Source organism: Mesocricetus auratus, unplaced genomic scaffold, assembly GCF_017639785.1.
Source record: "Mesocricetus auratus isolate SY011 unplaced genomic scaffold, BCM_Maur_2.0 Super-Scaffold_100004, whole genome shotgun sequence".
Taxonomy (NCBI): Eukaryota; Metazoa; Chordata; class Mammalia; order Rodentia; family Cricetidae; genus Mesocricetus; species Mesocricetus auratus.
Genome location: NW_024429189.1, coordinates 118973722 through 118999369, shown reverse-complemented (window position 1 = coordinate 118999369; position 25648 = coordinate 118973722). Strand labels below are relative to the sequence as shown.

Here is a 25648-nt window from a genome sequence, read left to right as displayed (position 1 = left end):
TCAGAGCCCCATAGGTTGCCCAGGCCTTCTCACTGACACTCACATTTGGGGGGTCCAGATCAGTCCCATTCTGGCCTCCCCACTGTCGGTCTGGGGTCCAAGAGCACTCCCCTGTTCAGATCAGCCGTCTCTGCTGGTTTTGCCAGCCCATTCCTTGCCAATTTGCTCATCACTCCTCTCTCTCTGTCACTGGGTTCCTTGGGTTCAGTTCAGTGCTTAGTTGTGTGTTTGCCTCTGCTTCCATCAGTCCCAGGATGAAGGCTCCCGGATAGTTATAGACATCAAGTTCATTATCAGGAATGGGCATTCGAGGTGGTCCTTCCACTATTGCTTAGCTTGCCAATTGATGTTATACCTTTAGATCACTCGAGGTCACTCTGGTGCCTGATCTGTCTTCGATCCTATGATTCCCTCTTCCCCCTATTTTACCCCCACCCCCTCAACTTCCTGTTCCCCCATGACCAACTCCCTTCCTCTTTACCCCCTCTACTCTTCCCAGGTCCCACTACCCCCCTCGCCCTGTTCCCCATCCATTCAGAGGATCTTGTCTCCATCCTCTTCTCTTGGGTACTATGCATATATGCATATCTTTTAGGTTCTTTCCTGTTTCCCAGACTCTCTATCTGTGGAAGTGCAGACTGGCACTATCCTGATCCATATTTAAAATCCATATATGAGTGAGTACATACCATGTTTGTCTTTTTGCGACTGGGTTACCTCACTCAGGATGGTTTCTTCCAGTGCTATCCATTTCCCTGCGAATTTCAAGATTCCATTGTTTTTTTCTGCTGAGTAATACTCCATTGTGTAAATGTACCACATTTTCTCTATCCACTCTTCAGTTGAGGGGCATCTAGGTTGCTTCCAGGTTCTGGCTATTACAAACAATGCTGCTATGAACATAGTGGAGCAGATGCCCTTGTTGTATGAACCTGCCTCATTTGGATAAATGCCTAAGAGTGGAATTGCTGGGTCTAGTGGTAGATTAATTCCCATTTTCCTGAGGAATCTCCATACTGATTTCCAAAGAGGCTGTATGAGTCGGCATTCCCACCAGCAATGGAGGAGTGATCCTCTCTCTCCACATCCTCTCCAGCATAAATTGTCTTCGGTGTTTTTGATTCTAGCCATTCTGACAGGAGTAAGATGGTATCTCAGAGTTGTTTTGATTTGCATTTCCCTGATGGCTAAGGATGTTGAGCACTTTCTTAAGTGTCTCTTGGCCATTTTAGCCTCCTCTACTGAGAATTCTCTATTTAGCTCTGTACCCCACCTTTCAAGTGGATCCTTTGGTGTTTTGGAGACTTGTTTCTTGAGTTCTTTGTAAATTTTGGAGATTAGCCCTCTGTCAGATGTAGGGTTAGTGAATATCTTTTCCCATTCTGTGGCCTGCCTTTTTGTCTTTTTGATTGTGTCCTTTGCCTTACAAAAGCTTTTTAGTTTCAGAAGGTCCCATTTGTTAATTGTTGATCTCAGTGCCTGTGCCACTGGTGTTATGTTTAGGAAGTGGTCTCCTGTACCAACTCGTTGAAGAGTATCTCCCACTTTCTCTTCTAAAAGTTTCAGTGTGGCTGGATGTATGTTGAGATCTTTGATCCATTTGGACTTAAGTTTTGTACAAGGCGATAAACATGGATCTATCTGCAGTCTTCTGCATACCATTACCCAGTTATGCCAGCACCATTTGTTGAAGATGCTTTCTTTTTTCCACTGTACAGTTTTAGCTTCTTTGTCAAAAATCAGGTGTTCATAGGTGTGTGGGTTAAAATTAGGGCTTTCGATTCGGTTCCATTGGTCTACCTGCCTATTTTTGTGCCAATACCAAGCTGTTTTCAGGACTATAGCTCTATAATAGAGCTTGAAATCAGGTATGGTGATGCCTCCTGAAGTTCCTTTATTGTATAGGGATGTTTTGGCTATCCTGGGCCTTTTGTTTTTCCATATAAAGTTGATTAATGATCTTTCCAGGTCCTTGAAGAATTGTGATGGAATTTTGATAGGGATTGCATTGAATCTATAGACTGCTTTTGGCAAGATTGCCATTTTTATTATGTTGATCCTACCAATCCAAGAGCATGGGAGATCTTTCCATTTTCTGGTATCTTCTTTGATTTCTTTCTTCAAAGACACAAAGTTTTTGATATACAGGTCTTTCACTTCCTTGGTTAACATTATCCCCAGATATTTGATGCTGTTTTTGGCTATTGTAAAAGGTGATGTTTCTCTGATTTCTTTCTCAGTCTATTTATCATCTGTATGTAATAGGGCTACTGATTTTTTGAGTTAACCTTGTATCCTGCCACTTTGCTGAAGGTGTTTATCAGCTGTAGGAGTTCCCTTGTAGAGTTTTTCCGGTCACTTTATGTAAACTATCATATCATCTGCAAATAGTGAAAGTTTGACTTCTTCCTTTCCAATTTGTATCCGCTTGATCTCCTTTTGCTTTAGCTAGAATTTCAAGTACAATATTGAAGAGATATGGAAAGAGTGGACAGCCTTCTCTTGTTCCTGATTTTAGAGGAATTATGTTGAGTTTCTCTCCATTTAGTTTGATGTTAGCTGTTGGTTTACTGTATATTGCTTTTATTATGTTCAGGTATGTTCCTGTTATCCCTGATCTCTCTAGGACCTTTACCATGAAGGGGTGTTGGATTTTATCAAAGGCTTTTTCAGCATGTAGTGAGATGATCATGTGGTTTTTCCTTTGCAGTTTGTTTATATGGTGGATTACATTGATAGATTTTCTAATGTTGAACCATTCCTGAATCCCTGAGATGAAGCCTACTTGATCATGGTGGATGATTTTTCTGATGTGTTCTTGGATTCGATTTGCTCGTATTTTATTGAGTATTTTGCATCAACATTCATGAGGGAAATTGTCTAAAGTTCTCTTTCTTAGTTGTGTCTTTGTGTGGCTTGGGTACCAAGGTAATTGTAGCCTCATAAAAAAGAGTTTGGCAGTGAACCTCCTGCTTCTATTGTGTGGAACACTTTGAGAAGTATTGAAATTAGCTCTTCTTTGAATTTCTGGTAGAATTCTGCACTGAAGCCATTTGGGCCTGGACCGTTTTTAGTTGGGAGACTTTTGATGACTGCTTCTATTTCATTAGGTGTAATAGGTCTGTTAAGATTGCTTATCTGTTCCTGATTTAATTTTGTGGAGTACAAGTTTTCAAAGTATGCCCTGATGATTCTCTGGATTTCCTCGGTTTTCAAAGTATGCCCTAATGATTCTCAGGATTTCCTCAGTGTCTGTTGTTATGTACCCCTTTTCATTTCTGATTTTGTTAATTAGCATGCTTTCTCTCTGCCTTTTGGTTAGTTTGGATAAAGGTTTGTCTATATTGCTGATTTTCTCGAAGAACCAACTCTTTGTTTCATTGATTCTTTGCAGTGTTTTCGTGGTTTCCACTTTATTGATTTCAGCTGTCAACTTTCTTGATAGGTACCACATACCAAAATTAAATCAAGACAAGATAACCAATTTACACAGGCCTATAACACCCAAGGAAATAGAAACAGTCATTAAGTCTCCCAGCTGAAAAAAGCCAAGGGCCAGATGGTTTCAGCATACAATTCTATCAGAATTTCAAAGAAGAATTAATACCAATACTCCTCAAATTGTTCTTCACAATACAATCAGAAAAAAATTGCTAAAATCTTTTTATACAACTACAGTTACCTTGATAGCCAAACCAAGCAAACATGCAAAAAAGAAAGAGAATTACAAACCAATATTCCTCATGAACATTGATACAAAAGTGCTCAACAAAATACTGGCAAACTGAATCCAAGAACACATCCAAAACATCATCCAGAATGATCAAATAGACTTCATTCCAGGTATGCAGGAATGGTTCAACATATGAAAATCTGTCAATATAATCCACCATATAAATAAACTGAGAGAAAAACACACATGATCATCTCATTAGATGCTGAAAAAAACCTTTGACAAAACCCAAAACCCCTTTATGACAAAGGTTCTGGAGAGAACAGGGATACAAGGAACATACTAAACAAGGATCCCTGCTCTCCAGAGCTGTTCAATGTAGTATTTGAGGTTCTAGCTAGAGAAATAAGACAACAAAAGTAGATAAGGGGATACAAATTGGAAAGGAAGAAGTAAAACTTCCACTATTTGTTGATGATATGGTAGTATACATAAGTGACCCCAAAAATTCTACCATGGAACATGTACAAATGATAAACACCTTCAGTCATGTGGCTGAATGCAGTATTAACTCAAAAAAATCAGTAACTTTCCTATGTACAAATGATAAATGAGAAAAAATATCATAGAAAAAACATCCTTTACAATAGCCACAAATAATATAAAATATCTTGGGATAACTCTAAGCAAACAAGTGACAGACCTATATTTTAAGAGAGACAATTTTAAGTCTTTAAAGAAAGAAATTGAAGATGTCAGAAAATAGAAAGATCTCCCATGCTCATGGATTGGTAGGATTAATTTAGTAAAAATGGTAATGTTAGCAAAAGCTATCTACAAATTCAATGCAATCTCCATTAAAATCTCAACACAACTCTTCAAAGACCTCAAAAGAACAATACTCAACTTCAAATATAAAAACAAAAAACCCAGAATAGCTAAAACAATGGAATTTCTGAGAAACTACCACACTGATTTCCAATGTGGCTGTACAAGCTTACACTCCCACCAGCAGTGGAGGAATGTTCCCTTACTCCACATCCTCTCCAAGATAGGCTGTCATTAGTGTTTTTTATTTTGGCCATTCCTGACAAGTGAAAGATGGTATCTCAGAGTCATTTTGATTTGTATTTCCTTTATACCTAAGGATGTTGGGCAATTCCTTAAATGTCTTTTGGTCATTTGAAATTCTTCTGTTGAGAATTCTGTCTAGATCTCGGTACCTCATTTTTAAATGGGATTATTTGGTATTTTGTGGTCTAGTTTCTTAAGTTCTATACATGGTTAAGAGCACTGGCCACTTATCCATAAGTTCTGAGTTCAATTCCAAACAACCACATGAAGTCTCAAAATCATCCATAATGCCCTCTTCTGACCTGCAGGCATACATGCAGACACAACACTGTATTTATAATAGATAAATTTTGACTGCTAACAAACAAGTGATAACTGCTAAGAAACATTGAATTATGAAAATGCTAGGTTAAACCAACTTATATATTTTTAAAAATATTTTGACTTCAAAATGGAAGATATAAGGTGTGTTTCTTTGGGAAAGAGGGTATGCTTTTATTTACACAGTAAAAGAGAGGCTGTGGATTCATTCCAGGTTAAAGATGATCAGATTTAATTAAGAAAGACCCCCCCCAAAAATCCTGACTACAGTCATAAAGAAATAAACCAAAAAAAAAAAACCCTACAAAACACATATGTTTTTAACTGCTCAATCATAAAACAAAAAAAATCATCTTTGGCTAACTTGTGTACAACACACAGTCAATACTTGTACTAATACATATATGTATGTTACCTTTAAAAATGTATGTTTTCAGAGCAAGGTGAGCAGACACCAATGAAAGTTAATGAGCCAGGTGATCCATCCTCTGAAAATGCTTCTGTTGCAGTTCCCTTGTAATTCTTCATCCAGAACATCTTCAAGGCTACTGGCTGATATTGTCCAGCCTCACAAACTACTCCATCCAACACTTAACTGTGGGAACAACAGACCTTGGCCTGAGGCCCACTTCCCCATCAGCCTGGGAGAAGGCAGCTATAACCCACCACAGAGAAGACATGTTTACTAAAAACATGTTTACTAAAAACAATACAGTGCCTGTAAGAAATGTTTACTGGAGCAATAAGTTCCTGATAAGGGTTTGCCCATAGGAGCACCCTGACCTTGACCTTTTCCAATGACTAACCGCCTCTTCCTGACTCCCCACCACCACCTCTGGTGTCAGAGAATATAATAATGAGCCGGGGTAAGAATAAAGTGGGGCTTTTCTTGAGGTGCTTCTTGAAGCTTTCTTGGGCTTTCTTGGAGCTTTCTTTGCACCACTGACTAGCCTCTGTGTCATCAATCCCGAAACCCTCCGCACATTCTTGGACACAGGCTGCACAACGGGCGCGGCACTTAACCACTATCCTGAATTTTTTAGGGTCCCTCACAGATGTCAATACTCCCCAAACAACAGAAAGCAGTCTAGAGAAATGTCATGCACATTCCCAAAAGATAGATTATGGAAGTTTATTATTACTTAAGGGAGATTGGTTACAAATTGTCACTGGTATTGGTAAAAAAAGACTAAACAAAAGAGTTAAATTGAAATATATCTTTATAAAAGAAAAAGGGGGATATGATACAGAAATGATGAGATAAAAAAGAAGATTATTTAATCTACTTCAATCCAAAAAATAACTATTAATCTCAAAATATTTTACACTGGTATAGATTTTGGTATATTCATACAAGTTTAAAATTAATTTTGTTATACTCTATGTATGTTTCTACTCTTGGTCAGGGTATTGTGCTTATGTAGCTCATTTAAAAATATAATATATAATTAAGAAATACAGTTGATATTTAATAAGCTATAATAATCAAGCTTGTAGTCATATTAGGTGTATTTTCAAGATTAAATAGGATGGATAGATAGATAGACTTCAAACACTTCAGACCTACAGAATATGGAATTTAATATGTTTAATAACCTAACACTTTTAATGACAATGAGACATCTCTGCTTCTGACAGCACCAATTTGCTTCAAAAAAGGATGATGGGAATCAAAGAAAGTCCTATGGAGTTTCTTGCAAAAACTAGCTATTTGGACAAAGAAACTGCCCTTGCCTCAGTTGCTGATAGCATACTGTCCAAAGTGGACCAGCAGGATGCAAAAGAATGTGACTGCCAAACTTTGTCGAGACAAAATAGGAGGAGTACTTCAAAATTCCCTGCTTCTCAAAAATGCCTGTCATATATGCTAGGCTTGTAGGTCAAAGTTGGATGCCCAAACATTACAGAAGAACTTTGAATGACTCTCCAGGCAGCCAGATGTCCCTGTCATTAGGTAACAATACACCCTTCTGGAGTCTCTGATGAAGTTAAAGACTAAATAATTAGACTGAAAGTTTTCCTTAGTTATGATAAAAAGACAAATTAGGTATAAACTTTTGATTCACAAAGATAAGATGAATGATAGAGTATTTTCTCCAAATTTGCCAAATATAAATGGACTGGATTTTCTAAGTATAATTCTTACTTGATAACTGTTTTGTTGTATATAATTTTACTATTTTAAAGTCAAAATCTTCCTTTTATTTTGACAAAAAGGGGAAATGCTATTGGAATAATGTTTTGTACAGTGTGAAAATACGCTGCTCATTGTTAATAAGAAGCTGATTGGCTGATGACTAGGAAGGATTTTAGGGGCCAAAAGAATTCTAGGAAGAAGAAAGGCAGAGTCAGAGGAGTCATGAGCCAGACACAAAGAGAAAACAGGAGGTGCAATATGAAAGAAAGTTAACATCATGTGGCAGGATGTAGATTAATATAAATGGGTTAATTTAAGTTGTACAAGTTACCTAGTAACACGCTTGAGCTATTGGGTGACCATTTATAATTAATAACAAGTCTCTGAGTGCTTATTTGGAAAGTGACTGGCAGAATAGAGCTGATCACCATCCCAACAAAAAAAATCTGCCCACGAATATATTTCCTTTTCAAGGCATAGTTGGTTGATGGAATGTGTGCTTGTGTTTCCTTCTGCCAACCTGAGACTCCTTCAGGCTGAGGACCCTCATTCTGCCCTCTTGATATCCACAGCCATCATTCTTGGCCTGACTTCTGGGGAGACCCAATAAACACCATGGAAATGGAAAGAGAAAGCTGCTGAATAGGCTGATGAGATGACTGGGTTGATGGGAGCTGGAGATGAGATCCAGAACCCTCCCTCCTGTGAACCTTCATTCAACCACCCCAATGTGGGAACACCAGACCTTGAGCAGAGACCCACTTCCCCTTCTGCCTGGGAGTAGGCAGCTGTAAGACAATGTTTACTAAAAACATGTTTACTAAAAACAATGCAATGCCTGGGGGCATTAAGTTCCTGGAAAAGGCCTGCCCACAGAAACCACCCTGACCTCGACCTTGTCCAAAGACTACCCACCTCTTCTGCCACGCCCAGATCAGTTTCTGGGGTCAGAGCAGAACCAGCCAGGGGAGAGGAGAGGGCAGAAGCTTCTCTGGTGGGAGCTTTTCTTAGGAAGTTTTCTTGAACCTTTTTGGGGCCTGCTTAAAGTTTTCTTTACACCGTTGAACAAGTCTCTGTGTTGTCAATCCCCGACACCCTCCGCACGTTCTCGGACACAGGCCGCGCAGCAGACGCGACCCCCCAATGCTTCTATTCCATCTGCGGAAAGCATGTGTCCCTCCTCAGGCAGGGAGGCCACAGGCACTCTGGCAATCATTTCTCATGGGGGAGGGAACAAGTTTGAAGACAGTGACAGCCTCCAGGAAATGAACTCTCACTCTTTCTGCATCAGCTCCTTCTGGCACCAGAGCAAGGCCTGAGGATGTCACATGTCACACCTACAAATCCTTTCTGTCCTTTAGAGCACCTCTTTTGTAGACACCTCACTCTCTGCTACACACACACACACACACACACACACACACACACACACACACACACAGCTCTGCCTTTCACTCCTCTCTCATTTCCCACTACACCATATACAGAATGAACTGGAATATGTTTGTCAGTTACATTTGTCAGGCTCCTTGGGTTATTTATAAAGTAGAAGATACAACCCCAAATAACTTAAGGACGAAGGAAGGTCTTTGAAATGGTATAGATTCCAGGCATTCGAGGAAATCTTCAGGACAGTATTTTCTCTGTGGCTGGTCTCTGGCTTCTTCTGCCCTGATTTCAAGCTGACTTTCCCTGAGGGGATGGTAGAGATGACCACCACTAACTTAGTGACCACAGCAGAAAGCCAACATCTCTCCCACAGTATCCATTCAAGCCTTCTAGAACTCAATCCCACCATCCCTGTAAGGATCACGTGTTAAACTCTACACTAAGCATAGCAGCCAGGGTGAGGAAAACACCTGTGGTTTTATATGAAGACATTGTTCCTGCAGAGAAAGCTGTGGCGGAAGGGCAGAGGAGCAAATTAATAGAAAAGAGATGGGGTTAAAATGGCCAGGGTGTGGGTAGTCCCATATACTGCCTTTCTCTATGTGTTGTCTGTGGAAGACCCACTAGGGGCCTGTCTGCAGGAGAGGCAACAGGAACCACACAGGTGGAGAAGTAGGTGTGCCCAAAACAAGCATTGTGTTCCTGTACCACTCAGGTGTTCCTCTCCCCACCTCAGGGCCTCTGCCCATAGCTGTAGTAAACTCCCAGGTGGTTTGTGTGGATGGTCGAGGCTCAGCAGGGAGCTTGACTGAACTGGGGACAGAGGTAGGAGGAAGTTGGAGGGCACAAGTCCAGGTTGACCTTTATTCTTCCTGAATTGAGAGACATTGCTGTATTCTTAGCAGCAACACACAGGAAAGGGAACTTGCTCTATTTAACTTTCTGTTCACGGAATGATGCTTTATTAATGCTGTGCAGGATACCATAACAGATCCTCATAAGCAAAGTCTTGTCAAGTGTGACTGCAGGAAGAAAACATATCACCGTAGAGGGGTTCCCAGGAGCCTCCCCTGGGAGATCCCTGGGTGCTGCAGGCCTTGCCCTCCAATTGAGCCTTCATGTGTGGGCTTGGAGACCTTAAGGCTGACTCCACTTGCCCCTTCTCTGTCCTTCACAGTTGTCTGGCTTCAGGAGTCTCCCTCAGGCCAACAAGGTGTCTGAAGTCATTTACAAAGAGGGTCCTGACAAGAGAAGGTTGAAAAAACAAATGCTGTTGTCTACTTACCAAGCATGGCTCTTCTATCCTCAAAAGAGCCTCAGCTTTGTCAACCTCCTTCTGGTGGAGAGACTCCAGATACTTAGGTTACCCCTTCAGTGCACAGACCCCAGGGTGTGGTCTTTTGGCTGCCACAGTTCATCTTCCTCAGAGCAGAGTCAGAGAGTCAGAGAATGATAAAGAAGTCCCACGTTATACCCAAACCATTGAGATAGTAGTGAGGGAACTGAAGCCAAAGCAGCATGGGATACCCTAGTAAGACACAATAAGACATCCTAGGCATCCTTCACACTTCCTCCAGCTTCTGCCTTCTGAAGAAGACCTGGGTTTGAGCCTCAGTTCTCCTGAAATGGACAGGGCAGTTAATCTCTCTGAGCCTTGGTTTCCTGATTTGTAATCTAAGGATAGTAACAGCTACTTGCTGGGGAAGCTTTAAGTACTGAATAAAATGACTCATGGCCAATGAAATTGTGAGTAAAAAGCAATTCTGGAGGTATCACAGCATCAGACCTCAAACTACATAACAGAACCATAGTAACAAAAACATGATACTGACATAAAACCAGAAATATAGACCAATGGAATACTACAGTCAACTAATTTTTGACAACACATTATTTAAAAATAATACACACATATATATACATATATATATATAGAGAGAGAGAGAGAGCTCTGCTTTCAATACTTCCTTGCTACCATTTGTTGTTATTTATTTTCTTGATCATAGCTATCTGACTGGGGTGTACTGTAGCCTTGATATAATTTTGATTTGACTGTTTCTCTGATAGTTAACTATACTAAACATTTTCCTCCAAACATTTATTGGCCATTTGTACTTATATTTCATCAATTTTAAACAAAATAAAATTATTCAAACAACAAGAGACTTGATTTGAAGGGGAAACTATCTAAGACTCATTTTTTAAGTTTACCCCTACTTAAAGATGCATTACCCCACTATAACAGCTGTGTACAGCAAAATCTATAAAATTGTCCTTTTACAGTACTAAATAAATCACAGTAAAGTTCTCCAATCAAAGTATGCAAGGGTTACTATGCTGTTGGGTCTTGTTGTTGTTGTTGTTGAGACAATGAGAACAAAACAACTTCCTGAATTCTAAAGGTCACAAGGTGAAGGGGTGTGCCACTAACAAAGAAGGGGGTTTCCACAGAACCAGAACGTCTCCATGCTATCGCCATTTAATATCAACAGAAACGTAATACTGGCCTTTTAGTTTATGTGTTTTAAGTGCAATATGATTGTGCACACAGACCAGTTTCTTTCCGTCTAATCAAAGGGGAAGGAGAAAAAATACAATAGGACAGAGAAAGGACCTGTCCTGTAGTGATGAGGACATGACAGAGCCAAACATCATTTCTAATTTAGAACATATTCGAGTGAGGTGGTAAGTTCACTCGTTAGAAGACACCTCCTGCTTGCTGCTGACCTTGTCCTCCTCCTCCTCCTCCCCTTTGTCTGTGCAGGTGTGTCTGTCTCACTATCTGACTGCCCATCAAATTGGCAACTTATCAACCTCATTGGCAATCCCTGTCATCATCATTTTGCTAAGTGGGGTGTTTCTATCTTCCACAGCCCCACGGAACCATCCTGATTCACGCCATTCAGCTAAAGTGGTCGTTCTTCTCAGATGGTGCGGGAGTCTCCTCAGCAGCCACTCTATAAAAGGTACCAGGTCTGCCTTAAAGGAGCACTTCTGTATTTCTTCTTTTGAGAATTGCTCATTCAATAATGTTGTTCATTTTGTGCTTGAAAGATTTTTTTGGAGGAAGGATTTTTTTATTAGTTCTTTCTACATTCTTGACATCAATCCTTTGTTGGAGGCATAGCTGTCAAAGATACTCTCCCATCTTGCCTGTTGTCACTTCACTCTGATGATCTTTTCCTTTGCTGTGCAAACACTTTGAAACCTTCCATTATCCCATGATAAATTATTCTTAATAATATTTAATCTGTCAGAAAATGTGTGTGTATCCATGTACATGGTGTAAAAGTAAAAAAGGAAAGAAAGAGGCTAGTCGTGGGTGAAGGAGAGGACAGTGGGGGGTTAATATGGTCAATGCACATGAGTGGGGATGAAGTTATGAAAACCTCTACATTTTACAATCAATGTATGCTAATAAAAAATGATCTGACTGGTGAGAGTAAAAGTGAATGAATTATTTCTATTATTAGTCCTCAGTGGAGAGAATGAGGCACAGTGAGGCTAAATATTCTACTTTGCTGAAGAACTGGAATTGGAAGCTAGAAATTCTGACTCCAGCCCACAGATTTAGTTGTAGTCTGAGAAATGTGTTAGCAGTATTATGACTTCCCCCTAGTGGCCTATCTGGGAACTGACCAGCCCTGGCCAGTCCAAGAAGCTAGACACCCTTGCTCTTCCTGGTCAGGAAAAAAGGCAGCTGATATGCATGCACTGTCCACTCTCTGCACATTATGGCATGTTGGTGAGAGGTAGGAGAGAGGTTCATGGTCTCACAGCCCCCAAGGCTCCCCATCTGGACCTCTGAGGCCCCCTCTCGACCTCTGAGACTCCCCTTCCTCACCTTTGCTTCATCCCTCCCGTTTCCTGATGGGCTAGACAATCTGACTATGGAAGCAGTTTGCTGCACTTCGCAAGATCTGAACTTAGATTTGTCCTGCATTTTTTCATGGTCACCCAACGACCATAGCATGTGCCATCCTTATTCTCAGGCTTCAATAACATAGAACCATAGGCTTAGCATGCCTGCCTACTCATGGCTGACCATCATATGGGTCTTGGGGATTCTTCAGCCTCTGAAGCCAGGACTTTGAACCTGCTGGATTCAAAAAGTATTGCAATAGTATTAACTATCAACTCAACAGACTTTACGACCACCCAGTCTAGTCATGCCTGTATGGGGTTGTCTTGATTGTTAATTTGGGGTAGAAGACTACCCCTTACTATGGATGACACTATTTCCTGGGCTACATAAAAAGGCTAGCCAAGCACCAGCATGTATTCATCACCATGCTCATAGAGAGTGGATGTAATGTGACAGAATGCTGCTTCTGTGACTTCCCATCATGATAGATCACTGTGAAGTTCGAGCCTAAATAAACCCTTTCTCCCTTAAGTTACATTTGTCAGTATGTTTTATCACAACAGGAAGATTAGCTAAGATGCACATTATCTTGGCCTTCTACCTGTCCCTAGGCAGACCCCAGAGTGAACCTTATACACAGGGGAAATGACTTTGGAGTATATTTCTCACACAAGAGAGAAGATTCAGGTGCAGAGACACAACTAATTTGGGTTCAGGACATTTCCCTCAGCATCTTGGTTGACACATCTTACTGGAATGCCATTTGTCTTGACAGATCCAGCACAAGCTTCAGATGGTACCAAGAGTTTTCAGGACTGTAAGTCGTGCCCGCTGTCTGAACTGAAAGGTCATTTACTCTTCTATCCCTTCTCAAGCATATGCCTTTGGCTGGTTCTTACAGATGGGTCCTCCTGAAGCAGCCCCATGATAACGTACATGTCTGTGGATGCTTTTCCCTGGTCAGCTTCAGTGAGTGAAAACCCAAGCTCTAAAGAAAGGACTGGTAGGGGTGGCTCTGGATAATCACTGGAGAGAAGATCAAGGCCAGAGCCACCAAAGCTGAAATCAGAAAGTTCCATGGTGACACTCAGTTGTTTGAGCATCCTTATCATAGTCCTTCCTGGTCCTGTCAACATCCTATAGGCAATGGGGACCACTGAGCATCTGAATCTCACACAAAAGAGATTAGAAGACATAATAAGGGACTTCAGACCTAAGAAGACACTGGTCACCATAAGGAGGACTTGTCACAGCTTGGATTTTTCTAGATACTCCTCTGGTCTCTGATCTTGTTCCCCTCTGTATGCCCCAATACTCTCGATTAGATAAAAGTCATCAAAGAGACAGAGGATTCCAAACAGATGGGAAAAAAGAAGCCCAGAGAGATGGAAAACAGGACTCATAGAAGGGACACAAGAAGTTGGTGGTTGATGTTGGTGGTTAATACCAATCATGACAGAGTCTAGAGCCATTTCTGAGTCTATCGAGTAGGTAGTTCTATGTTGAATTAATGGAGATGTGAAGACCCACCCTGAGTGTGTTATGCATTGTTCCACAGGCTGGAATCCAAGCCTTATTCAGGAAAAAATAAGAGAAACACTAGCATTCACCCATGCTTCCTGATTACAGACAGACACACTGTGACCCCATGCTCTTGCTGCCATGCCTTCCCCATCATAATGGATTGTACCCTCAAAGCAAAATAAACCCTTTCTTCCTTTAGCTGCTTCTTATCAGGCATTTGGTCACAACATTAAGAAAAGTAACTAACATTGGCTGACCTGGGACTTAAGCCTACCCTAATGCCCAGCTCAGGTTCTTTCTGTTCTGTGGAGTGGACTATCCCAGGAACTCCGTCCTAGCACTTACCACTATCTACTTCTGGAATCCCTCTATAACAAGAATCACTGTAAATAAGAAAGCCTCAGAGTGACATTGTAATCATAATTGCTATTGAGTGGGTTTTCTCAGGAACCTCACTGTAACATTGGTCACTGCCAAGGATATCCTACAAACATAGAAACCTTAGTGACTGAAGTATAAGATAACTCAGAAACCTGACTGAGGCACCAACTACCTAGGACTGAACAACTCCAAGACCCACTTATAACCTGATCCCTCTAGATTGGGCTATCTCAGGAACCCCACTGTAATACCAAAGAGCTGACTTTCCAGGAGCCCAGCTTCAGTAAGGTTGATCCAGGCACTGGTTCTGCGGCTCCATGATTTTATATCTGTTTTCAGTATTCTTCCCACAGAATGTTCAACACTGAAGAAGGAGGTAAGATTGGGTAATTCTGGGATGGGTTTAAGAGAGAAAACTTACTTTTAAACAGCCAATTGATGAAAGAGGCTGGGAAGCTTTTGTCCTGGAAAAACAAAACAAAACAAAAAACTCACAGTAAGTATGTACCTACTACACGCCAGGCTCTGTGTTCCATGTAAACCTGACACCAACTTGACAACATGAGGATAACAGAAAATGAAAGGAGACTTGGAGATGAGAATGACTTTGCCCAGGTCAAACAGTGAACTATCACAATACTGTTCCTAAATTCTGAACTCAAGACTATGACCTTGGATATCTGAGGGCTGAAAGACAGTGGATTATTGATCCAAAAATACCACTTTATGGAAGAATACAGGAACTTCTCCTAGTTCCTGGCTATGTCCCAGCCTGAAAAGAGCTAGAATGAAGAGGATATAGCCAAGTACACCAGGACAAATGCCCCAGCACCCTGAAGGCTCTGTGTATGAAGATGTCAACCAATAAAGTTGATTGGTTATTTAAATCAAGGGCAAAACAGAATAAGCCAATAGTTTCCTGAGTTCCTACTGTGAAAATCATATTCACAATACTGAACACTATCAATTCAAGTATGTGCTACTTAATGGGCCAGTAGAACATTTTAAAACTTGCCAGTTAAACTATGCTATCCCATTAAATAGGAGACACCAACTCCAGGTATGCTATGACATAAGGAAACATGTACCCTGGAAGATACATGCAGTGATAACTATGTGTGACTATGAAAATCACACTACCTAACACAAGAAAACTGGGGTCCAGAGATGAAGGCATGGTGCAAATGGCCACACAGTCATTCAAAATCAGAGCTCATATTCCAGCCAAAGAGACCTCAGGTGAGGAGACCTGGCTCCCCTGAGTCCCCAAAAGCTGTTCTTACCTTAAAGTCCATGTGATAAGAACGTTCATACAACATAGGCTGTGGGGTACTGGTTAAGTTGTTGTCCCCTAACATCCCGAGTGAGGCAATATCTGATGGAAAGAAAGAGAAATGAAACAATGGAAAAAATGGAAGATAGAATACATTCAACTGATTCAAACAGAGGCTGTTAAAACTCCCTTGTTCATTCCTGTCACAAGCAGGTGTGTCTAGAAGAGAGATTATTCCCCAATTGTTAAGTATGGAGTGAGGACACAGAATCCCACCATCATCCAGTAAGAGTAGTGAGTGCCCTCAGCCTGTAAATGGCAACCTACCTCCCCTACAAAGCAGACCTCTCCTTTTCCAGGCCCACCAGACTCCTTCCTTCCCTATTACAGTACTTGCTATCTCTCTTCCATCTGCCAGTTTTTTCTTCCCCCTTTATCCATCTAAGTAGCTTACTTTTTCCCTTGTCTTAGTTACAGTCCATATCATCTCTTCTTGTCTTCCTACACAGCTGCTAAAAGACCCTTCTTTCCAATCTTCACTAATCCGTCATCGATATATCACACATGCACACTGCAACACTGTCACTCTTTGTCCATCAATCCTTCCTCCCTCATTTCCTCAAATGCTTTTGTGTTTGCTTTTTTCTCCACTCCCATTTGTCTATCTTTTATAACCCTCCATCACTCCTGACTTCTACTATCCACTTCAAACCCACCCTCTCCTCCTTCTAAGTATCCATCACTCCTCTGTAGAGTGAAGCCTTCCCACCAGCCTGGTTCCAGAGCCACATCAGTTCCAAATGAACACACAGGAGGCTATATTAATTATGAAGCTGTTGGCCGTTTGCTTGTTTCTAACTGGCTAGCTCTGACTTAAGTATTTAACCCATAATTGTTAATCTAAGTATTTCTCTTACCAGAGAAAAGGGTCCTGACCTCTTACTCCTCTGGAGGCTACATGGTGACTGACTCTATCTCTCTTTCCCAGAATCCTCCTCAACTCCTAGTCCCACCATCTTGCTTCCCTATTGGCCAACAGTGCTTTATTGACATATACACAGGACTTCCGCATCACTCCTCCATCATCTTCCCATCATTTTATATCTCTCATTCCACATTTTTGCTTTCCCACTCACTCCTGTCCACCACATCCCCTCCTTCCCTTCCCTTTTCATAGACCAATAAAGTTTGTGGTGGGGAGGTCTACTCTGTACCCAATTTGGACTGTGAGACAAATAAGAGGACAAATTCAACCAAGTCCCCCTTAAGGAGCTCCAGGCTACTAGAACAGACAGTCAGGAAGTAGACATTTCACACAATACAGTGAGTGGTTGGGGAAGCACCCAAGGGCTGTAGGGGTCCTGAGGAGGAGGCTCTTCTGGGAGAGAGCTTCAAAGGCTTTGAGATGAATCAAGCATGGTGATTATACTGGAGGATGAAGATATATATCAGACACAGATAGCTGGAGTGGGAAGTCCTGCAGAACTCAGTCATTATGTCTCCAAACCTTGTGGAGTACGTGGAGGTGACTTAGGAAGTTCACTAAAGGAGGATGAGAATGCTGGGGACTTAGCTTCAGGAAATACCTTGACACCATACCCTGAGATCTGCAATTGATCCCCAGGAAATGGAGAATCTGAGTTGTGACTCTCTCTGGCAGCTGTGTAGGAGTAGGGATGGTAGCTACTGCAGGCAGTTGATACAACAAAGCAGTGTGCAGGCAACAGCTCTACTTACTTTTCAGAATGGTCAACTGTTGGTTGATGATGTAGAACCAGAATCGGACCACTGGACACAACTGCAATGCAAAGGGTCAGAGGCCATGCTAAAAGAGTATCTGTACATACCTGACTAGTATATACATGCTGAATCTTTTGCAATCTAAGACACGTTGCAGGACAAGTCTTTCACATAAGATGGAGAAAGTCTATTGTAAACACATCACAATCTCCCACTTACACAGGCCTAAAGTGCCTGTTACAGTCATCACTCAACCACTGTCTTTTTCTCTGTTCCTTCTTCAGAAGCAGGGGCCTTGACAAAGGACAGGAAAAAGACTCTGCACAACTCAAGGATGAAGCTGTCCTCTGCCCACATGGGCTAGTCCTCTGTCCCCCTAGCTACAGAGCCTTCTCCACAGCTCATGTCCAGGGTCTTCCAGGGCCATGTTGTCAGACTTACTATGTTAGGCAAGGAAATGTTCAAGGACCATTTCATCATTGATTCCATCATTCTGGAGAACATCCTGAGGAAGGGAAAAGAAATCATTGGCAATGATCATCACTACTAAGGGTGTTGAGGTACTCTGATATACAATCTGAATAATGGTTATGTCTTCTGTTGTTAAATCAATGGTTCTCAACCTGTATGCTGTGACCCCTTTGGCAGTTGAACAATCCTGTCACAGGGGTTGTATATCAGATATCCTGCATATCATATATTTACATTATGATTCATAACAGTAGAAAAATTAAGTTATGAAGTAGTAATACAAATAATTTTATGATGGGGGGTCACTACAACATAAGGAACTGTATTAAAGGGTCAAAGCATTAGGAAAGTTGAGAACCACTACGTTAAGTTAAGCAAGTATGCATTTTTCAGGACCCCCTGAGTGAACCTAGCTTAGCCCTCTCAGGTAGACCACTAATGTCTTTTTAATATATCATTTTCTACTCTTTCTTTAATCTATCCCTGAGCCCATCCATGCCCATCTACCCATGCATGTATGCACTCACTTATTTTCCTTCCATCCATCCATCAATCCATTCATCCATCCACCCATCTATCCATCCCTTTCTCATCAAATAAGTTTTCCATTCATTCTCCCTTGATTTTCACTCATATATATCTCCCATGGTCTTGTTGTCCAGTGTGTCTCCAGAAACGACAGTATCTATTAGCTCAATATATGCTGGACAAATGAATGATGTATATAAGGCAACTCCTTCCCTATAAAGCTCAAACAGGCACATCAGGAACTGTCAGGCCAGCATTAAAAGTTATGCAACAAAGCTCCTACCCAGGATCTCTCTGTGAGAGCTAGGAAAAGGGAGCACCCAATATTCTCCACAAATGGGTGCTACCATAGAGGTCTGTGTTTCTGGCCAGAATAAATCCCCTTCTTCTTGGGATCGCAAGCTCCTTGAGACAGAAGCTTGACTAGAAGGAGGGCATTAAAAATAGGGAACACTAGTGGCTTAGTTTGCTGGCATCTTGATCAGATCCCAAGGAGACTGGTGACTGTTCTATGCATAGCACCACCCCATGTCCAGTTTAGTGGTTCCCAGCTCTCCTGGGTTTGTACCTACCCTGAATTCACTTGGATCCCTGTGAATACTGCCTGGCAGCTCTTCACAGAAAATGAGAGTTGGCCAGGCTCAGTCTGGTGCAAATCCAAGGGGACCACGATATTCACATCCACTGTGGAGCCACTGAGAAACGAAAGCATCCTGGGTGCATGAGAGAAGGCTGTTAGAAGCTGCATGCATGCATATCTGCAAACACTCTAAGGGTTTAACTATAACTTGCAAACAGGTGTAAGTACTTGTGGGTGAGAGGTAAGTGACACACATACTTCAAAAAGTATTCCTGATTTCCTACATATACTCTTAATTTGTCTTATATGTATATAAAGTCAATAAAAAACAGATTATTGACATGGGTAATGCTTATTCACAGCTCAAGGCTCGAAGATAAAAAGTGGTAGCAAAAGGCTGATGCCTGCCCTGTTCACCTGGAACTCTGTTGAACTCATGCATGTCACCACTATTAGTATCTCCTCCTGGAGTTATAGTATGCCCACAACCACCTGTGTGCAAGCTTGTGTCACAGGCACTTTTCCAACTGAGCTCTCTCCCTGTCTTCATGTATAATCTAATCGAATTTCCCTGAGGTTCTGCTGACTGTTGGGTAAAATGTATATAATGTCTCTTTTCCCTTAGAAGCCTACAATAGGGACTGAGAGGAGCACTCAAAGGAACTACTGCCCAAATCCTAGACCATTGCCTGGTCTCTGTAAGATAATTTAACAATGTTTATCAAAGACTATACATTACATGTTGGTGATGTAGCTCAGTAATTGAATGCCTGCCTTGTACATGTGAGGTCCTGTGTTTAACACTCAGCACAGCAAATAAGTAAATAAATGATTAAATAAATAAATAGCAAGCTATGAGTTGTGCTCATGAACTTTCTAATAATCAGAGTATTGGCAGATTCGTTATTTGTATCAATCATGGTGTAGTTTAAAAGAGTGACACAGTGAACAATCCTGATGGTCAGCCACAGGACAGTTCACAAGTGCCCTGGTGTATATGTAGTATGGAGCATGTGTTACCTTCAGAATGGTTGTGGGAAAAACTGAAAAGACACCAACTGAGATCTTAAAAGCCACCCAATACCTCTCTGCTGTAAGATTGGTGGCTGTTTTCTTTTGTATTTTAATTTTCTCCCCAAGTTTGTTTCAACACAGTCTCAGAATGTGGCAGAAAAGCAAAATCAATTGATTTCCATTCCTGACCTGCCATCACTGCCATCCTAAGAAACTCTATATTTATGCAGACAGTATCAAGATCTTGGGAAAATGCTAAGAAAAACAAAAGGTCATCTTGTCTGTTGAAAGAAAAAAATCACCAACCACCAATAAAACCACTCACTAGCTCTAGGAATTTCCTCTACTCACCGTATTGGTTACTTCACAGCTTAAGACAGAAAATGGTTATTTTGATCTCACAATTTCAGAGACATTTCAATTCATCTGCTAGGGAAGGCATGGTAATGGGATCATGTGGTAAAGGGCACCTGCTCACATCATGGCAGAAAAGGAAATTGAGGCAGCTGGAGCTTGAGTACAGGCTATGATCTTCCAAGGCCTTATTCTAACGACACACTTGAGCCATCCAAGGCTCCTAAAGCTCCACAGCATCCAAAGACATCACCAGAGTTCAATGAAAGAACCTGCAGAGGGTAGTTCAGATTCAAGCCATACCATTCCTCATATTGCTCACCCTGAAAAGTTGATAGTCAGCTTGGTCTGAAGTTTAAGTTCAAGACTGGATGAAGCAAAGACCTTCCATGACAACCGGACAATATCAAAGCGGGTGACATTGAGCCTACAGAAGAGGAAGAGTGAGGTAAAGTGGAAAAGCCAATTTGGTTTCCTTTGCTCTCCACTCAGGCTACAGTGGTTTCCCTTCCTTCTGTCCTATGCCGGCCCCTCCTTGACCTTGATTTCTATTATGAGTCCCAATTCTATAAGTCCTAGACCAGGAAAGCATCAGCCAGTAACTGACTTTGCAGTTGATTAAGATGGTAAGTGAGAATGCAGATACCATACTGAAATCCTCAGCTGGTAACTATAGGATTAGCTTGTAACAAAGGGGACAGACGATAACTAAGGGATAAGTGGTCAGAGCATCTGCAACATACTTTGCTGATGTGGCTTATAATATAGCAGAGCTCATTCAAGATCACATAAACCCAAGGGATGGACCATGTTAGAGAAACACTTGGCGGTGACTGCAGCTTTGGAGGAGAAAGTGATGATTTCTCAGTACCAACTTTTTAAACAGAGTCAAACTGATGTCTTTCAGGTACCTAGAATCTTCTCTGATCAATGCTTTAGAGAATTGTTTTATTGTTAAAGAAATAAAACTTACCAGCTATTGAAGTTCCCAGAATTCATGTTCTTCAGAACATCATTCATGCCAGAGAGACTCCCATGGCCACAAAGACCACCCAGGGAGCCCTTGCAAATCAGGCCTTCCACAGCCTTGGTCCCTGCTGCCTCCAGGAGTTCATTTTTGATACCAAATGATAGACTGCCACCCATGAGAAGCGTCTGTAGCTCTTCTCTCTCCGTGACAAGATTCTGGTTGTTGAGAATAACCGTGCTCAACAGCCCTTCCTGACTCAGGATGTCTTGGCTGAGGACAGGTGTTGACAGCTATTGGTTAAGGAGGTGTCCTTACCTCTTTACAGTGCCTTCAAATTAACTGTGGTAGGCTGATGGTAGGCATAACCCCCTGGAGTCCCCACGTGAGCAAGACCTTCAGGTGGTGCTTCCCCAGTGAGGACACAGCAGTTAGGGACACCAAGCCTTGATCCAAGGTGGTAGGCTACATATCTCTTCAGACAGAGGTCATAAGAGGGCATACAGAACCTCATACACATTCAGTTCTCTTCCTCGCACAACCATGAGTCTGCCCACACACCCTGATATCAAGACCAAGGACAATCTTGAATTATAACTTTACTTTTATCAATGCTTTCCAGACCCTGGCACATAGACAGGCCAGTTTAGATCACATATTATAGAATTTTTCCACCCACTCTTGAAAACCTATAATAGTCAGAAAACACTTTTGTCTTGTTATTTTGAAGGAAAAGCCTTCTCTCCCTTTAAGATCAAATTATGACTGTCTATATGGTCATAATAATATCTCTCTCCAAAATGATCTCCCACAACAGGGCCTTATCATGACTCCTTATGGTGATGAGCCTGTAACTCTCCTTATAAAACTTATCCAAAGGTAGTTTGCTTTAATTTCTAACATAAGGATGGCCTTGCCTTAGGTTTCATATAATCATTATAGAACCTAAAGCCAGAGGGATCAGAGTCAAAAGACACCCTAAGCCCAAACTAACCATGACTACTGAATGGTTATGGTCAAGATTGGTCATGGCCACTGGACGAACTAAAATCCAGGTAGACCTCTCATTAATCCTGTTCCAGACTGACTAAATCCCAAAAACCCCAACTCCAAATTTCCCATCCCTTGACTCTCCATCCAAACCATTAAATTACCTAAAGTCTCAGTGGATGTTTACTGGTCCTGCTCCAAGGCTGACCAAACATTCTAGAAAATTGATCCAATATCACCTTTACCACAACAACCAGCATGACCTACCACCAATTGGGCCATGTGTTAAAACTGCTCAGACTGATCCACATCACCAGATGACCCAGTCCCAGGCTAACCATTTGTTGATCCTGCTCCAGAATGACCTGGGCCACCAGATGACTCGGCCTCAGACCTTGATGTGTATCATAAGCATAGCCACTACCTGTAAAGTTCATGACACCCTTCACTGAAGGTCTGGACTCTCTTCAGCACTTGTGGCCATAGTGACCAGGACTGCTTATACTCTTTTGACCCAACTGCCCAGAGGATACTTGATTGGTGATGTCACTTATGTCCAGGGAGTCTGAAGCATTCATATTCATCTTAAGTTGATCAAGTTCATCCATGATGTCCTGATTGACTTCAGAGACTTTTATAGATGAAGTAACAGTCATAGGAACCAGTTTTTCACTGCCATCTCCAGGATTAATGTATTTACCTTCACCATCATTTAGAAGTTCTGTATTCAATGCATCACCGACTCCATTTGTTATGTCTGCTGAGACAGAGACATATGGTTGAATCCTGGGATACAAGCTTCCATTGGGATCAGGAAATTAGGTGTTTAACTAAGAGCCAGCTATGGCCATACCCTGCAGCCAGGTTTCTTGCAAAAGGAGAACCAAGTTTCAATGTTGCACCTGAGCCCAGGAGGCAATGAAAAGTCAGATATATAATGATCACACTGGATCACCTATAGTGAAAAGAGGGAGTAACTGCTTTGGTTTCTCACACCTTCCTTGATCTTGATTTACAAACACACACACACACACACACACACACACACACGTGCACACATGTGGGCATGCTCTTGTACACACACACTTTATTCTTTTACTTTAGTGCTGGGGATGAAACCCAGTGTTTTGTGAATGTTGGGAAGGCTCTCATTTCTGTCACTGAGCTATATCCTCCTACTTCTAGATCTTAACCTTAGCAACCTAGGAGGCCCAGGTGATGTCTGAACTTAGAGCTAGATAGGATAGATTATCTCCCAAAAATCAATATTTTTCCTAACTATATATTTTTATTCTAGCAGATGAAGTTTCTGTGCTCTACATCAGAATTAGACCTAAGACTGAAATGTAAATGTGAGTCCAGGTGAGAACTCCTCAGAGATAAGGGGGCCAGGTTGTACACCTGGAAGGTAGGAGTTGTTTGTAAAGAGCTGGTCATAAGACCAGAAACTGTAAGTCTGTGGTGTGTGTTCCCCAAGCAGCTGCTTAACCTCTTACCTGTGTTCTTATAACAGGCACTTCGGAACTGCTTTTGCTAAAAAGAATGGAGAAACCTGACCTGATATCTGAACTTTTGACTTTGGTTCAGACTCCTGCTTTCTGCCTCCTGGACATGTCAATCATCTGTCCTCCTAACTTAGCTCTTTCCCCTGCAAGGTTGAAGGCACAGGGATAGGTCTTTGTCTTAAACTGACAGACATCTTGGATTCCAGGAAGAGCAAGCCTCAAAAAACAGACAGACTGCATGCAGATGAGAACAATGGTTTATGAGTGGGAGGACACAGGTAGAGCAGAAGTGATTGATGTCTTGTGAGAACCAGATGAATCTCTTTGAGAAAGGATACCAATAACAACTTCAGAACACTCTGGAGAACCAGGATGGAGACAATAACCAACTAGATCACGCCTTGACCCTGAGTCTTCATCATGCAGACCTCTTGCTCCTTGCCCTAGTCTTACTCTACTGAACTCTAAAATTAGAGCCCTAAAGATGAACTTGGGGGATCACTAAACCCCTTTATTTGTTCCTTTTGAAATGTGTCAATTAAATATCCTCTTTCTTCTTTGCTCACCATTGTTCATGTCTTTAATGAGCATATTGTGGCAAGTGACTGGACCTTCAATATTGGGGCTGCCAGAGCTAAGACTTTTGTTCTTTAGGGCAAAGTTTCATGAGACTTAGATCATTAGAATTGAAGACTAAAAAGACCTACCTCGAAGTAGGTGTAAAAATGGAAGACTATGCTGAAAAAATAGTAATGGAAAGAAAATAGTTTACACTAAATAAGTGATCTGAATGACAAGATGTGGTCCCAAAGGGACAAGAAGTCTCTAGGAGAGGGTACAGTGCCTCCAGAAGCTTGCAGAGACACTGGAAGATCTTGTTATTCTGATGGGTCAGATGTAAGGAGAAATGTCAGTTCATCCCTTTGGAGGTTTCCTTGGACAGAACTTTTAAGAAGGATGGGGTGGCTTACCTAATCCATTGCTGAAATCTTGTGATGAAACATGGCTCTGGGTAAGCAGGCAGCCAAGGAAGAAGAATGTCCAAAAGAATCTCATGTTCACTGCAAGCACCTATGGAGACAACAGTTGATGAATTGGGTAACACTGATTTGTTTGACCCCAGAGTACTAGGGTCTTGTGTTATTGATGAGGGATGTTCTTCTGTATATATGTTTCTCCTATTGGTTGATAAATAAAACACTGTTTGGCCATTCAAGGCAAGAAGATAGTCAAGATGAGGAGAATTCTGGGAAAGGTAGGCAGAGAGGTGCCACAAGGAGACTCCATGTAGCCTGCAAAGGAGTAATAGCTCTGGGCATTCTCCCATAAACCAAGGCCACGTGGAAATTCATGGATTTATAGAAATGGGTTAATAATTAAGACAGAGTTAGCCAATAAGAAGCCCTAGATATCGGCCAATAGTTTTATAATTAATACAGTGTCTCTATGTGTTCATCTGGGGCTAAAACGGCAGGACTTGGCAGGACAAGAAAAACTCCAGCAACATGCAATTCTCACAATCATTCTCAATATGGTTGAGCCAAGCCTCAGTTTCCCTGTCTGTACGAGTAGCAGCTTTCTACTTTCCTTCCAAGACTGTTCCTGGCACTGGATGTGGAGGGAGACTCCACTAGGCAGTGAGCTCCTCTGCACAAGTAGTTAAAACTGGGAAGATTTTTTTCCTTCATCATTGTTAATTCTGTCCTTTTAAGACAGAATTTAGGGAAGATATGAAGTGTGGTAAGTAAAATGGCCTGCACAACATCACACAGCTCATGAGTAGCAAAGTAAAAATCCAAACCCAGGTAAGCAGAGCCTACAACCCAACTATGTTATAATGGGTGAATTAGCAGAAGTGGATG

The 25648-nt window shown here is 41.6% G+C and overlaps 1 protein-coding gene and 2 long non-coding RNA genes across 3 annotated transcripts in view; 2 read left to right on the top strand and 1 right to left on the bottom strand.

The window, feature by feature from the left end:
* LOC121140273 overlaps positions 1–11544 on the top strand; it is a 35983-nt gene extending 24439 nt beyond the window's left edge. Inside the window, exon 4 of the long non-coding RNA XR_005877062.1 lies at positions 11468–11544. This is a non-coding gene — a long non-coding RNA (uncharacterized LOC121140273). The remainder of the gene's footprint in view (positions 1–11467) is intronic.
* Positions 11545–14699: 3155 nt separating this feature from the next.
* LOC101823870 (BPI fold-containing family B member 3) lies at positions 14700–24842 on the bottom strand. The gene is made up of 9 exons (XM_040745000.1): positions 24758–24842; positions 22815–23038; positions 21298–21584; positions 20647–20751; positions 18949–19089; positions 17819–17882; positions 17375–17435; positions 15648–15739; positions 14700–14828 (listed from the first exon to the last, which is right to left on the bottom strand). Exons 1-9 carry the CDS (start codon positions 24840–24842, stop codon positions 14700–14702), a joined length of 1188 nt encoding a protein of 395 aa, XP_040600934.1.
* Positions 23580–24316, top strand: LOC121140272. Its single transcript, XR_005877061.1, has 2 exons — positions 23580–23643; positions 23795–24316. It is a non-coding gene; the product is annotated as an uncharacterized LOC121140272 (long non-coding RNA).
* Positions 24843–25648: the final 806 nt, after the last annotated feature.